A 14,262-nucleotide genomic window follows, 5' to 3' on the forward strand; every position below is an offset into this window, starting at 1 on the left:
GGCCACACCAGACCCTGCCCCGCCCCACCCCATCTGAAATCGGCGGGCCTCCCACACCCAGGCTTCCCCTCCGCCTGGAAGCACGCAGCATCTCAGAGGCTCCTTTCTCCTGGAGGCTTCACAGGCGGCCTCGGCACTTTGATCTTCTGCCACCTGAATAGTGACAGGGACACACCCGTTTCCTCCACGAGATCCTCAGGAGCAGAGGCTGCATATTTCTGTCCTAAGCATTGAGAACACTGTATGACACAGTGTGGACACGCCAGGATATTTGTTGAATGGACCAGCGAATGGGAATGAAGGGACAGCTGTCCACAGCTAAAAGGTCTCAGCTCATCGCGGTCACGTGAGATCCCGGAGAATATTTCAGCAGTTTCTGACTGGAGGTTCAGAGGCTTCCTCATCCCCCATCCCCAGAACCCGCGGGGTGGCCACGTGCTGGGTACGCCACTCGCCTGGCCTCCCTGGGTGCCCCGTCCTTCGTCCTCAGGCCCTTTCTCTCACTTCTCTGTCCCCGTCCTCTGAGGCCTCTTCACTCCTGATCGCCTCTTCTCCCAGCTCCCCCAAAGGCTCAGAGTCTCGGGTCAAGGCGCCCAGACCTCACTCTGGGTGGCTTCACTGAGAAACACCTGGGAAGATCACCCTCCTGCTGGCGGCTCTCTTATCTCTTCTTAGGCTAAAGGTCCCCTGCCTCTGCCTGGAGACACCTCACAAAGGCCCCTTTGTGACTCTGCCCTTAGATTTCAGGCTCCAGGGAAAGCACTTTTTGCGATTGACAGGTATTATAAAAGACAGCACCCCGCGAGTAACCCCTCATTAAGCAAGCACTGGTGTCCTGCTGGGTGCGTGTCTCCTCAGCTTTACTTTCAAGTATAAGCTGAGCGGTGTCCTTGCTAGTTAAGTATTAAGTTGGTCTTATGTTGCCTAGGTTCTGCGTTACCAACACTGATGGTTTTGAGTATGTGAGAACTTGTACCTACCTGTTGCTTTTCAGAGCAAGTTGTCAAACCCAAAAAACAAAGACACTAAATACAGTATCAGAGAGATCTAAGATTTGTCATAGTGAAGAGACTGAAATGTAATACTCAGTCCAAAGGAAAGGCAAAGGGTCAGAGTGGCCAGGATCCATCCACCAGCTGCCCTGTGGTCCCCGCGCCTTGGCCCCAGCTGTGCCACCAGCTTCTAGCAAATCTGCGCTTGCTTCCTCTACCTAGGACCTCTTCCTGCATCACAGGGGGTGGCGGCAGGACCTGGGAAATGCTTGGAGCTCCTTGGGAGCTTGAGGGAAAAGGACGGTATAAATTCAGGATCCGGATGTTACTGATTGAGGGGCTTTAGAGACAACCCAGAGGAAGCGGGAAGAGGGCTTGGTGTCCCAGAACCTGTGCCTCTAGCTGAGGAGATACGCGGGCCTCTCACTGTTGTGGCCTCTCGCGCTGCGGAGCACAGGCTCCGGACGCACAGGCTCAGCGGCCACGGCTCACGGGCCCAGCCGCTCCGCGGCATGTGGGATCTTCCCGGACCGGGGCACGAACCCGCGTCCCCTGCCTCGGCAGGCGGACTCTCAACCACTGCGCCACCAGGGAAGCCCTGAAGAGTCACCTTTGAAGGTGGAAGACACACACGTAGGGAGTGGAGCGTTGGGTGTATACTGAGTATATTGGAGAAGACTGTTCTCAGAGACACAGGAGCAGCTCTGCTGCCAGAGGCCACATGACTAGAAGAGCAAGTTCTGTTGCAATGTTGTTCCCTCCTGTATGTATTTTATACATAAACACGCTTTTTTTCTGTTGTCAGATGCTGAGATCAGCTATTATCATAAGTTCTGGTCTCCACTCCCTTCCCCAGTTATTATCATAAAAGTTCTGGTCTCCACTCCCTTCCCCACAGCATACACATGCACACAGTGGGCACCTTCCTCCACGTTCCTGTCTCTCTTTCCCCCAAATCGACTGGCCAGTGAGCACGTTTCTTAACCATCTCAGGGTTTGGATTAGTAATTCGTGTGCCTGTTGGTACAGAATGGGGTGCAGTCTCCCCCCTGCCTCCTGTGGAGCGTCTCACCCGCTCAGATGATCGTGTACCCTGTTCTGGAGCCGTCATCTCATTTGATTGAGGATGCTTCCACTCTGACACTGGGTTTAGATTCTCTGCCTAGAGAGTTGTGGTTGGCACCTTGGCAGGTTTCCCCAGCCTGTTTAGCAGGTTCCATTAGCGTCTGAGAAGGGGAGGGTGGCTGAAGGACAAAGCTAACCCTGACACACAGACCATACAGGAGCAAGATGACAGCACACCCACAGTGACCTGCCAAATAGGCTTTGTCTCCCAATTTTGTCAAATCCTGTCCCACCTCTTTCTCCCCCAAGCGGCACAGAAGTGGGATCCCAGCAAACCGGAACTGGAGCCGCACGCGTTACTGTCGTCATGTGGATGAGAACTGAGGGGCCAGGGTCAGTGCTATTGCTTGCTCTTTTTTTGTCTCCTTTTCAGTCTAAATGACAATACGGCGTCTCATGGATAGTCCACAGCTTCAGTCTTATTTATCATATCTGGCTCACTTCCTGGAATAAGGTACAGACTGTACCTGGGCAAGTAATCAATTCGCTGCTAAAGGCAGCCGGCGAAGCCTCCAGAAAAAGGAAGTGCCCGTCACAGATCTGAAAGGTTGTTCTGCGAATCCAAATAGAAATTCATTTGGGGCTCTCATCACATGTAATACATTTTTTTTCGATAACTGGAATGATTCCTTTTCTGGTGTGGATTTTTATCATTTCCATTAGATTATTTCCTCAGTGCAAAAATCGCAATTTTTTAATTTGTGTTGGATCTAAGAGTAAAGCTGTCGCTGCTATTAAACTTTTATTGGACTTGCTTAATCTTTCCCAAATTTCACAACTTGCCTGTCACCAGAGGAGAAAGATTGTGAGCTTGTTGTTACAGACAGATGTTAGAATCACATTTAAGTTAACAGTCATGTTCTTAATCCACAACACTTGGCCCTGTTTGTGCAGCGGGCAGCTGCTCATTTATACATAATCCTTTACAGATTTGGGGTTGTGTATGTTTGGTTCTTAGTAAAGCACATAATTGCACAGGCCTGTTTTTTTTTAAAGTGAGGAGAGCTGAATTACAAAGGGAAGATCAACTTACACCCAGAACTGATTTTTGTCATCACTAAATGAAAAGCTGCTTTTCATGGAAGGTAGAGAAAGTTACTAAAGTGTCAAATGAACTAAAACTTGAAGTTTTACAATTGCAGCTCATAGGGATGCCTGTGATTTATATTTGGACTATACATAGCGAGCGAAGAGGTCAAGCCCGGGCATTAACCTGAGTCAAACCCTTGGTACGTCTTAACGTCTGTTTGTCTCCGTTGCCTCATTTCTTAAAATGGGCATAAGATAGACCTGCCTTGTAGGGGTTGCCAAGGGTTAGCTGACACAATGCATATAATAACTGCTCAGGAGGTGGTATTCAGTAAATGGTGATGCCTATCATAGCTATTATTATTATTATTACTGAAGAATCTTTTAAATCTTCTGGTTCCTTTAGCCAAGATGCCTAGTCCAACTTTTTTTTTCTCCAATTAATCACATCCTGGGATTGATGATAAATCCAGTATTGCATGTCCTGTGCATAACTGTTCTAAAGAATCTTATTTTATGTACTATATGTATTAGAATAGTGTACACTGCCATGTGATGTAAAAAAGAAAAATCGTCGGAAATAATGCAGCCAGCTATCTAAGTGTTTAACCAACTAAAACAATAAATAAACCTTGAACAGTGAAAATAAATAAATAAATCCCAATGAAAGAACTACCGTGTACTTCATCTTCCTATTCAAGTTCACTTAAGCCAATCAGAAGAGAATATCTTCTAAATATAAAAATAACATGTTTGTTATTTTTTAAATATATAAGAAAAATTTAAAAACTCAAAGAACAAAATTTTAAATACCCATAAGCTTTTCATCCAGAGAGAAACACTTAACATTTTAGTATGTCCTGTGTTTTGTCCATAAACCTATTTATAGAATTCTAATCTTACAATTTGTCCCAACACTTGACTGGAATGCTTTATGCAGTATTAAACATTCATCTACAACATAATTTTTAGTGGTTGCTGCTCTTCTTTTTTGAATTTTATTTTTTTTATACAGCAGGTTCTAATTAGTTATCTATTTTATGCATACTAGTGTATATATGTCAATCCCAATCTCCCAATTCGTACCGTTTGTTCTCTACATCTGTGTCTCTATTTCTGCCTTGCAAACCGGTTCATCTGTACAATTTTTCTAGATCCCACCTATATGCGTTAATATGCGATATTTGTTTTTCTCTTTCTGACTTACTTCACTCTGTATGACAGTCACTAGGTCCATCCATGTCTCTACAAATAACCCAATTTCATTCCTTTTTATGGTGAGTAATATTCCATTGTATATATGTGCCACATCTTCTTTATCCATTCGTCTGTCAATGGGCATTTAGGTTGTTTCCGTGACCTGGCCATTGTAAATAGTGCTGCAGTGAACATTGGGGTGCATGTGTCTTTTTGAATTATGGTTTTCTCAGGGTGTATGTCCAGGAGTGGGATTGCTGGATCATGGCTGCTGCTTCTCTCCAGGCAAAACTTGTCTTGACTACTCTGTCTCGGTGTTTTTGTGGTGGATTTAGCAGGTGAGGGTCTTTCACCGCGGCCGTCGTGTGGCAGTCTGAGGGCAGGATGGTGGAGGGGTGAACCAGGGGAAATCTCTGAACGTCTCCAGCCATCTCTGAACCCTGATTGCGTTTAAAGCCATGGCAGTCAAAACAAGAACACACCATTAGTTTGCTTCCCAGCAACTCAGCATTACAACGTGTTACACGGGGCAGCCCTCACCTGACTGGCCTCACGGACACATGTGCAGGAAACTTCCAAGGGGGCAGCAGCCCTGGGACAGAGGGAGCAGGGCCAGAATTATCCCAGCAGCCGTGGAATGTTCTGGCCTGTCCACAGCACATTGGGGAAATTGACAAGCCCAACACTTATCAGGAAACGTACGGGCACCTTCTTTTTTGTACTTGCTGGAAGGTTTTCTGTGACGGAAGGATCTACCTTTGGAAAACTCTTCAGGAGATTGAAATATATCAGAGATGAGCAGAGTTTTGCATTTTAAAGCACAGAAGGGACAAATCATTTGAAGAAATGCTTACTCCTTCTGATTTTATTCATGACTAAATTAATGCCGATTTTAGACTGAATTTCCAGTCATCTCCGAAGAAAGGTTCGTTCCCAAGCTGTCCTGAGCCTGCCCCACTAGAATGGTTCTGAGGATGACAAGTAAAATTCTACCATAGGAATTCACTGACCTCCATGCCTTCGATGATCCTATTTAAACAATTCACGCCAGATTCTGGGTGGATACTTAAGCCTATATAAATAAGCGAAAATGAACCGAAATCATCAATGACTGATAGAATAAGGTTCCTAAGATATAAAAAATTTTAATAGAGGAAAATGGATTTTATATCATCATTTTAAAAATATTTAAATCATGGTACTAAAATCTCTAATGTGAACTGGCTGAAGCTGAGAAGGGAAAAGAAAGGTGAAAACTATTATGTACGCTGGAGTTTTTAAATGGTATTACCTTATTCAGCAGAATGAATGAGCTCACTGAAACTAATGACATTTGTGTTTCATGTTTGTAACCAGCAGAGGCAGCTGACGGTGATGAACGGCTGGACTGCGTTTCTCTACCCCCAACAGGTAAAAGACATTTCCATTTTCATCACCTGCTGGAAAATACAGCCCGTGAGAATATTTGCCTTGAAAATGTTTTTAACATCAGGGATGCGGATGCTAGAGCAAACGGCTTCTGTAAGAGGCCCAACCCCTAGTAATCAGAGGAGCTCAATGCCCTGCATTCAGAGAGATTTGGCACATTGAATATGAAAAGCTACAGTTTTCTCACATTCTGTTTCATCTTCCTGATAACCTCAGAACAGCAAGTCCTAAGAACTTAGTGTCACAACGTTTTGCCTCCCCAAGCCCTGGGACATTCAAAAAAATATTTTAACATGAAATGACATTTCTGTTTAGATCAGGGATCATCCATTTTATGATGAAATTCACATGCGCTCTGGCCTCACCTCCCTCGCAAAAACCTTTGAGAGGCAGTGTCATTGCGCTTCCTATAATGGGCACCCGATGAATACTGTGTTTTAAGTGACGGATTGAGTGTGCCTGATCCATCTAGCCTGGGTGGCACATTCGTAACGCTGTAACCCGATCAGCTGAATACACTGTCTCACTGCCACACCTGCTGCAGGGTTAAGCCATAGACTTAATTCCGACTTCTTATTTGACTCTCAAGTAATCCTTCCGAACCCGGGCTCCTCCCTCTGCGTAGGTTCTCACCCGAGAGCCTGAGGGACAGGTGTCTGATCAGTGAGCCATGTGACAAAGAGCTTATCCCCTCAGTTGGTCTCAAGACTCTTTATTCACTTCCCTCAAAATACCTGAAGGCTCTCTAACAACCAAACCCAGACACACCGCCCCCCCCCAAAAAAAAACTCTGCAAATGAAAAAGCTCAACTCAGTGTTTTCTCTCCATTTGGGGTGGTAAGTTTTAAGTTAGATCCAGCAAGTATGAGAGGAGTCGTTAGTCTGTGTAGGAACTCGGCGAGGCCCGTGTTCACAGACAGCACTTACCCTGAGTTCACGGTATAGCAGAAATGTATGTTAGCGAACTTCAGAGCAGCCAGAAGACTCGGACACGCAAATGATATGGTGCTTTCTCTGTCACTGAGTAGCTAAGCAACAGATCGATGGACAAATAATGAAATGACTTCAGAGGGCAAGAGCAACCGGCTTCTATCACATTCTCACTGTATATAGTCATTATAGAAATTACAGAAAGGGGAGTTCTTGTTTGGCTATGTTTCCACACTTATGAATCAAGAGAACTGAAATGCATGATCTCTATTGTTCCTTCCCAACCTGTGCTCCTCTGAGTATCAGGACAACTCCTATCAGCCTTGTTCTGACCACCCACTCCAGGTAGAGGCATGAAGCACTGCTACTAATGATGAAACTGTGCCCTTTCGGGAGGCCCTCTGGAGGAACACCTTGCTGTTCTAGTTGTACTTTCCAGGGTTCCTCCCCCATCAGCCCCCATGACCCCAGGACATTTGCACTGCCCGTCCTGGCCACCATCTGACACAGTGGGCTTTTAAGAAGTATTATTATTGGAAAACCATTCCCTTGAAATAATACCTTTGCATTTTCCTGTCTGAAGATGGAGGCAGAGAGATGTTTCAGATGAGAAAATTGAAATACAGGATGGTAGAACCACCTCATGGAACTGAAAAGAATTTCAAGGAATCTGAGAAAGAAGGCATGTTAGAGATCATCTAGTCCCATCCCTTCTTTTTATCCAGTCCTTTTATTTTACAGGTAAAAAAGCCTGAGGCCCAGAAACACTAAATGACTTTCTCAAGGTCTCACAGCTGGTTGGTGGCCTGGCCGGAGCCTAGGCCTCTCAACTCCCAGCCAATCCACCGCGTAGCTTTCTTACACCTTCTCTGCATGTTTCCTAAAGATCCTAAGAGGTGATGGATGTACTAATCCCTTTAGGATTGCATCTCAGTGTCACCCCGTCTTCACAGTTAGAGTGTCTGTCGTAAGTCAGCCTGAAGTCCGCTGCAGCTTCAGCTCTCAGGTTCTTCCCAAGAAGACCCTACCCAAGGCTGTGAGGCCCTAAGGAGGACAATAGTAGGACCCCTCCTGCAGGTTTTTTCACTAGACTCCTGATAGATATTTGATACAAATCACTAAACAGCATGATAAATAATACCACTTATCACCTCGAAAATGGGAAGAGACGTCACGGATTGGTGCCCAAATTTTGCAGTAATGGAATTAAACAATCTTGATTAGACTGGCATGTCTCTGGAGTGCCTCTCACATAAAATCCCAGTCTGGGGCGTCTCTGAACACAGCACCACGACTTAGTCTTCCCCCCTTTTCCGTGTCTCCTTAATGAGACCGTCCGAGGGATGAGCTCCACCTTTCTCGTCCATGCAGCTTCCTCCCTGGATTGGAGACTCACTGGCCAGACCTTCCTCATCTGGTCTGTCTGAGCTGGCAACAGCTGGTCCCTTTTAAAGATTTAACAGTGCCTTTATTACCTTATTAAGGTCTTTTTTCTCCTTCCAAATTCATGCGTGTTGGGAAGGGGTGGGACGGGGGAATAAATCCCCAAGTGTTTCGATGAACCAGAACCGACCAGGCCATGGTTACAGTCAGGCGTCAGATGACATTTACCTCAGTCCGTTAACACTTAAGCAAACTTCTGTTTGTCTAGCTTTAACAAAAATGGATACAGATTTTTCTAGTGGAAAAACATTTTCTTAATTTCTTTTCCCTCAACCCTGTCAGTAAGCGTTTTTGAGCGATGCCAGGAGTCAGCACTGAGTTAGGTTCTGGTGAACAAATCCCACCCTCAGACCAGAGGAAGAGGCTACTACAGCCCAGGGGTGGAGACAGAGCTCTGATAAAGGAGAAAAACCACCATAAGGGAACAATTTTGGGGGGGAAAGAGTACAGAGAATAAAATCAAAACAGTACTGAAATTTAAAGGAGGCTTCTGGATTTGAAATAGAACAGTGCAGAGCGCACCTAGGCTTAGCATTTTTTGCTCATAAATTGGCATTCTTTTGCACACATTTTAGAAATGAATACAGAAAAGTGTAAGGAAGAAAATGTAAATTACTTTTACCACCCAGAGACAACCATTATTGTTGGGTGTTTTTTCCCAGACTTTTCTCTATATTTTTAAAATTTATATAATGGAGGTCAAATGCATCCAATTTTGTTTCCTAAAGTTTTGTTCTCTTTTGTTTTACCACCTAACAAGCGTTTCCCATTTTATTACAAATCTCCATACACATTATTTTAATAGCTGCACTATATTCCATCTTACAGGCCATATTGTATTTTATTTAGCCATTTTCTACTCCTGGATGATAGATATGAACATACTCTAATAGGAACCCACATTCATGGGTTTTCCTGTAAAAATCATCATTACAGATTTCTAATGGCTAAAATTACTCATTCGGCACACCTAAAGCCTTGGCTAAAAAATACTGATTTAGAGGTGAAACACAGACACCTTACCAATGAGGTCCTGCGTCTGGCCGTGTCATAGAAAAGCGTACAACTCTTCCTTAGAGAAGTGGCCCCCCCTTCACTTTCTTGTCTCTGTTGTAGGTCATATATTTGACACCAGGAGAGAAAACACGGAAGACACAGAGACAGCTTTCACTGCCTAGACTTCCCTTTAGCGACACTTCTTAGCGCACGCATCTCCTCCATTGGAATTTCCTCAAAGATCCACTAGCATTTCAGGTTACTGCAAAGTGTGGGCGTTCTGTGAAGCTGACCCGTCACGTTTGAATAGTTTTCATATTCTTTCTTTGTAATGTGTGATAATCAAGCCTCCAATTTGGTCTAAGATTTTTAAAAATCATCTTTAGAGTTGAATTCTCAGCCTTTAAATGTCCAGCATATCACTGGGTTGGTTCAATGTCCATGAAAAAGAAGCAGTTTTATTTTCCCTGTTTGTTTTTTTTTTCTTTTTCAGTGTGAATATGGTATAGAGTTTTGAAGCGTATTTATTTTAATGTAAATTGCTTAGTTGCGGTATAGAGGAGAATGGCTCTTTCCGGACCAAGGAAGCAGTGTTGAAGGCCAAACTTAATTAGAATCTTCAACAGCTTAGAAGATGGAAGAGTTGTTTTGGGAGACAGGACAGCTCTGATCTATTAGATGAAATCATTTGTGGCATCATTTTCTCCCCAGAATAATCATTTGTCACTGAAATGTGCAAACGATACGTAAATTCTTAGGAAAGAAAAATCTTTCACGTAGGCTGTGTCAACACAGTGACAAAATAACTAATTAAAAGGTGAGAAGCTCAAAGTAACCAGCTATCCACATGACACCTGACAACTATTTTAACAGATGGTTTTAGCTGAGTGGTCCAGGGTTGTGGCATCACGTGGCAACTGGCCACAAATGTACTTGATCTTATATACTTCACGTGGCTCTGGTGCGCTTGCCCCCCCCCCCCGCCCGCCCGCTTGATATAAAACCAACAAGTGAAAATGTGGATTCATTTTAAAGAAATATTTGGGGCATGTGGGTATTTGTTTCACAGAGATATTTGCCTCCGGATTCCTTTCTCTAGTAAGGTGGTGAATTTAAAATACCTGTTTATTTGGAGGCATTGCATTTACACTTCATTTATTGTATAAAGCAAATTACCGTGAAGTTTTGGCACTTGATCCAAAGGCCAAAAGTTGGCTTGAAAGAACTTTGGACAGTAGAAACACCAGACCCCTGGGGCGTGGGGAGGGGAAACGCTGTGCTACCATTTAACACACGTCCCTGGCACTTATTTTATCAAATCGGAGAGTGTAAGAGCTCAGAGTTACCGTTAGTCCCACTTCCTCAGTTTGTGGTGAGGCAGCTAAGGAGGAATGAGGATCACGGATGCCCAGCGCCGGGCAACAAGCCATCAATGGGCTAGCCAAGCCGGGAACCTCAGTTCCTGACTACCCCATCCCAGGTACCTGTACCATCACGTCACTCGGGGCAGCTAACCCTGGGCTAGGAGGGGAGCTCTAGGGGGAGGCAGTACCCACTAAAGACCAGCTAATCAACCCAAGACCATAGGAGGCATTCCTGTGATGTGACAAAGCTGGTCTAGGCGTGGCTTATGGAATCAATCCACCTGCTAGACAGCTACATCTCATACACGTGTGTCTTTTATCTTCTTTTCGGAGCCTCAAGGAAGGTTCAGATCAATGGTTTCCATCACAGGTTTAGCTAGCCTTTTCGATTTCAGGCCAGTTAGTAACCCCTTCCCTGACACCAGCCTCTCTGTTCATCAAGGAGTCTAATGAAGTATTGTGAACCCAGGCTTTTGTTTTTCTGCAAGATATGTTGTAAAAGTTGTCTTCTGCCTCTCAGAAGGAAGTCTTTCTCAAGGGAATTGAAAAGATTAATTAGTGACCTTTCAACTCTGTTACAGTAAGATGAATACATTGCGAATAAAAGTAGAAACATTTACCTTACAGCTGTGGAATCTGTTAAATATACACCATGAACCTTCAAAGCACTTCCTGCCAAGACTGGGCGAGAGCTTGAATTTTTCACTACTTGAGGGGTGGGTGGGGATTGTTCAGCTCTCGGCTATGTGCAATGGATTCACAGATTGGAAATACACGGCATAAAACTGCAACCGTAAAATCATATTTTATAAATTAAAACTGTGTTTACTTAACTGCAACTACTGTTCAGACTTCAGAAATCCTTTTTATAGGTTTTCTTAGCAAAAAAACAAAAAGAATTATTCCATACCTATGGATAAGGTCTCAATCTTCTGTATGTATGTTTTATTAATATGTAAATATTTAGATTTTTTTAAGATTACTATGTTCTTTAAAAAAAATTCAACACAAGGCTAGTTGTGAAAATGGTGTATAACACGTGCTGTGATATCAATTCCCAAGATGCCCTTTATGTCTGTTCTGGAAGAATACAATAAATTACTTTAATTGAACGTGCCTGTCTCCTGCCTGTGTGCCAGCCCTCCTGCCTTTATGAAGTGGATACTATGCTAGCCATTAATTAAAAGGTATTTATTAGTACTCTGGTGATCTTATGCAGAAAGTTTTCTCTCCGTATGAAGTTAATTTTTAAAAATAAACGAACGAACCAGATTGCCACCAGAAAGAGTGTCTTGGAATGGCTCCACCTGGAAGTTAGATCAGTGGCAGGTCCCACAGTAACACTTGAGCAGTAAGTAGTGATATGCTTGAAGCCTAATTTTAACTGAATTAGGTAGCTTCATAAGCTTCACTTAAAAGGCTAAGCCCTGCTTCTATGGAAACAACACATCAGAAGGACAAATCAGTCTTCTCTAACGCAAAGTGGCTGTTCAAACCTAATTGCTTTATTCTCCTCTCTGAACACAGGGGGGCGCTACTCCTCGTGGGGACTTGCCCCCTCCTGCCTCCAAAGGCATCCCGGGCTGGCCGGCCAGCTCTGTCGGGGCTTTGGCTCGGGGTCTGGGTCTTGGGCCCTCCTTTTGTGGAGGCATTGGCGCTGAGCTAGTCTACAGCTGGGAGGAGTGCAGTAGTCGCGGGTGAGAAAGCAGCCGGACTGCAGGAGAGAAGGTGACAGGGTGAACTGCTTGCAAAGAGAGAAAATCTAAAGTACTGCCAGCTAGAGTCTTCCACACACGCGCAGCCCTTGGAAGCTGGGGGCCTGGCACCAGCCTGCCCCTCCTGCTGTAATCCCCCCAGGGCTTGCTGCGGCCCTTGGTGCGGGGAAATTATTTGTATTATCGTATTATTGCCACATCCCATGATTTGGCCCCAGGCCCCCGGGATGCCCTTGCTCCCACTCGCTGGCAAGGATCTGTGCCTCGTATGTCGCCTGGCTAACACCCTGAAGGGCTTTTCTCATCCAGTGGGAGGGGACCCAGTCTTACCCCCAGAAGGGGCACCATTTGCATTCTCGTAGAATAAGAGCTCACACACCTGCCTCAGTTGTTTCCCCTCCTACAGGCCCAGCCTTAAAACCAAGTGACAGGGGGACGGCGGCTGACTCATTTCCCAGCTGCACCCCGAGTCCAGCTCAAGCATTTACTGAACACCCACTGTCGGTAGATGCTGTGTTGGTTTAGCACAGCCAGGGTTGCGATGCAAGGGACGAGGGCTGACGCTGGGGAGGTCTGTCGGCCTGGTGCCATCCACGCCAGGCCTTATGGACCATCCCGAGAAGCTGGGAACGCGTAGGGGCCGCTGAAGCATTCTGAGTAAGAGGTCCAATCAGAGTCATAGGCTCTCTTGATCGGTCTGGCTGAAGTCTGGGACGTTAACTGGAGGGGGCCCAGCCTAGAACAGGGAGTCCCATTAAGAAGCCGAGGGAATAGCTAGAGATGAGTGAAGAGGACCCAAGAGGACAAAGCCCCACGTGCTGAAGCACAGGAGGATCAACAAGACTTGGAGATGCACTAGCTCGGGGTGGAGGAGGGAGGAGGTGTGGAAGCCGACACCCAGGTCTCTGGCTGGAGAATCGTGCTGGTGTTATTGGTGCTCCCGAGACTGGGAACACGGCGGGGAGGGGCGACTTGGAGAAAGACGACGGACAAGTTCAGGTGCACACGGGCTCCTCCATCCCTTCCTTCACCGAGTGGTCACTGAACATTCTGGGTCTGCCTGGTACTGTTCTCGGGTCCAGGAGCACAGCTGTGAGCCCCGGGGAAACACCAGCAACATAAGGCCTGTTGAGTTCCTGAACGAGAGGAGGGAACTGAAACTGGGTAGCTTTGTCCCAAGCTAGAGTCTATCAAGATTTGAAGCCCCATTCATTCCGCATAATTCAAGTGTGAACTAAACGGCATCATCACAGAGCTCACACGTAGCCCCCAATCTCCATCAAGTCTTTTCGTCCCTTCGGGTCACTTACCACACTCTGAAATTGTCTTTTTTTTTTTTTTTTTTTTTTTCCGGTACGTGGGCCTCTCACTGTTGTGGCCTCTCCCGTTGCGGAGCACAGGCTCCGGACGCGCAGGCTCAGCGGCCATGGCTCACGGGCCCAGCCGCTCCGCAGCATGTGGGATCTTCCCGGACCGGGGCACGAATCCGTGTCCCCTGCATCGGCAGGCAGACTCTCAACCACTGCGCCACCAGGGAAGCCCCTCTTTGCTTATTTACGTGTTTACTATCCGGTTTTTCTCTGGAATCTAAGCATCGTGATGTCAGGGATCTTATCTTTAAGGCCACTTAAAGATTAAAGATGTTTCCTTGGGGAAAACATGTTTTTAGGAGCCCCGACTCCCCATCGTCCCCAGCAGAGGTGAACTAAGACAGACATTACCCTCTCCCTCTTCCGTGTCTCGTAGCCTTAGATCACGTGTACCTCCTTGGTCCCTATGTCGACACTCCTCAGAAATGTTGGCAAAACCGTGTCCATAAATCTGCCAGAGAGATACTGGGTGCATTCCATGAGAATCCGGTAACTCTAATGATTCAGAGCAAAGCTTTGAATTCACACAAACCAACTCCTTTTGCATTTTGTGACCTCTCAAAGCACGCTATTGATCATTTCCCCTAAAATATATATTATATATGTGTTTATTATTTATTTCCATTTTGTTATCAGTGAAATTTAACAAATGTAAAGAGTCATAATGGAAAAG

The 14,262-nt window shown here is 45.5% G+C and overlaps 1 protein-coding gene across 1 annotated transcript in view; it reads left to right on the top strand.

Moving 5' to 3' along the window:
- The window catches only part of BEND7 (BEN domain containing 7), a 77,866-nt gene extending 65,864 nt beyond the window's left edge, over window positions 1–12,002 (top strand). The window contains exon 8 of the mRNA XM_022580545.3: window positions 5,700–12,002. Within this exon, the coding sequence (XP_022436253.3) occupies window positions 5,700–5,884 (185 nt within the window). The 3' untranslated portion in view covers window positions 5,885–12,002. The remainder of the gene's footprint in view (window positions 1–5,699) is intronic.
- Window positions 12,003–14,262: the final 2,260 nt, after the last annotated feature.

The sequence above is a fragment of the Delphinapterus leucas genome, chromosome 2 (assembly GCF_059928025.1).
Source record: "Delphinapterus leucas isolate spDelLeu-1000000601 "Yukka" chromosome 2, BTC_Dleu_Yukka2, whole genome shotgun sequence".
NCBI classification, from domain to species: Eukaryota; Metazoa; Chordata; class Mammalia; order Artiodactyla; family Monodontidae; genus Delphinapterus; species Delphinapterus leucas.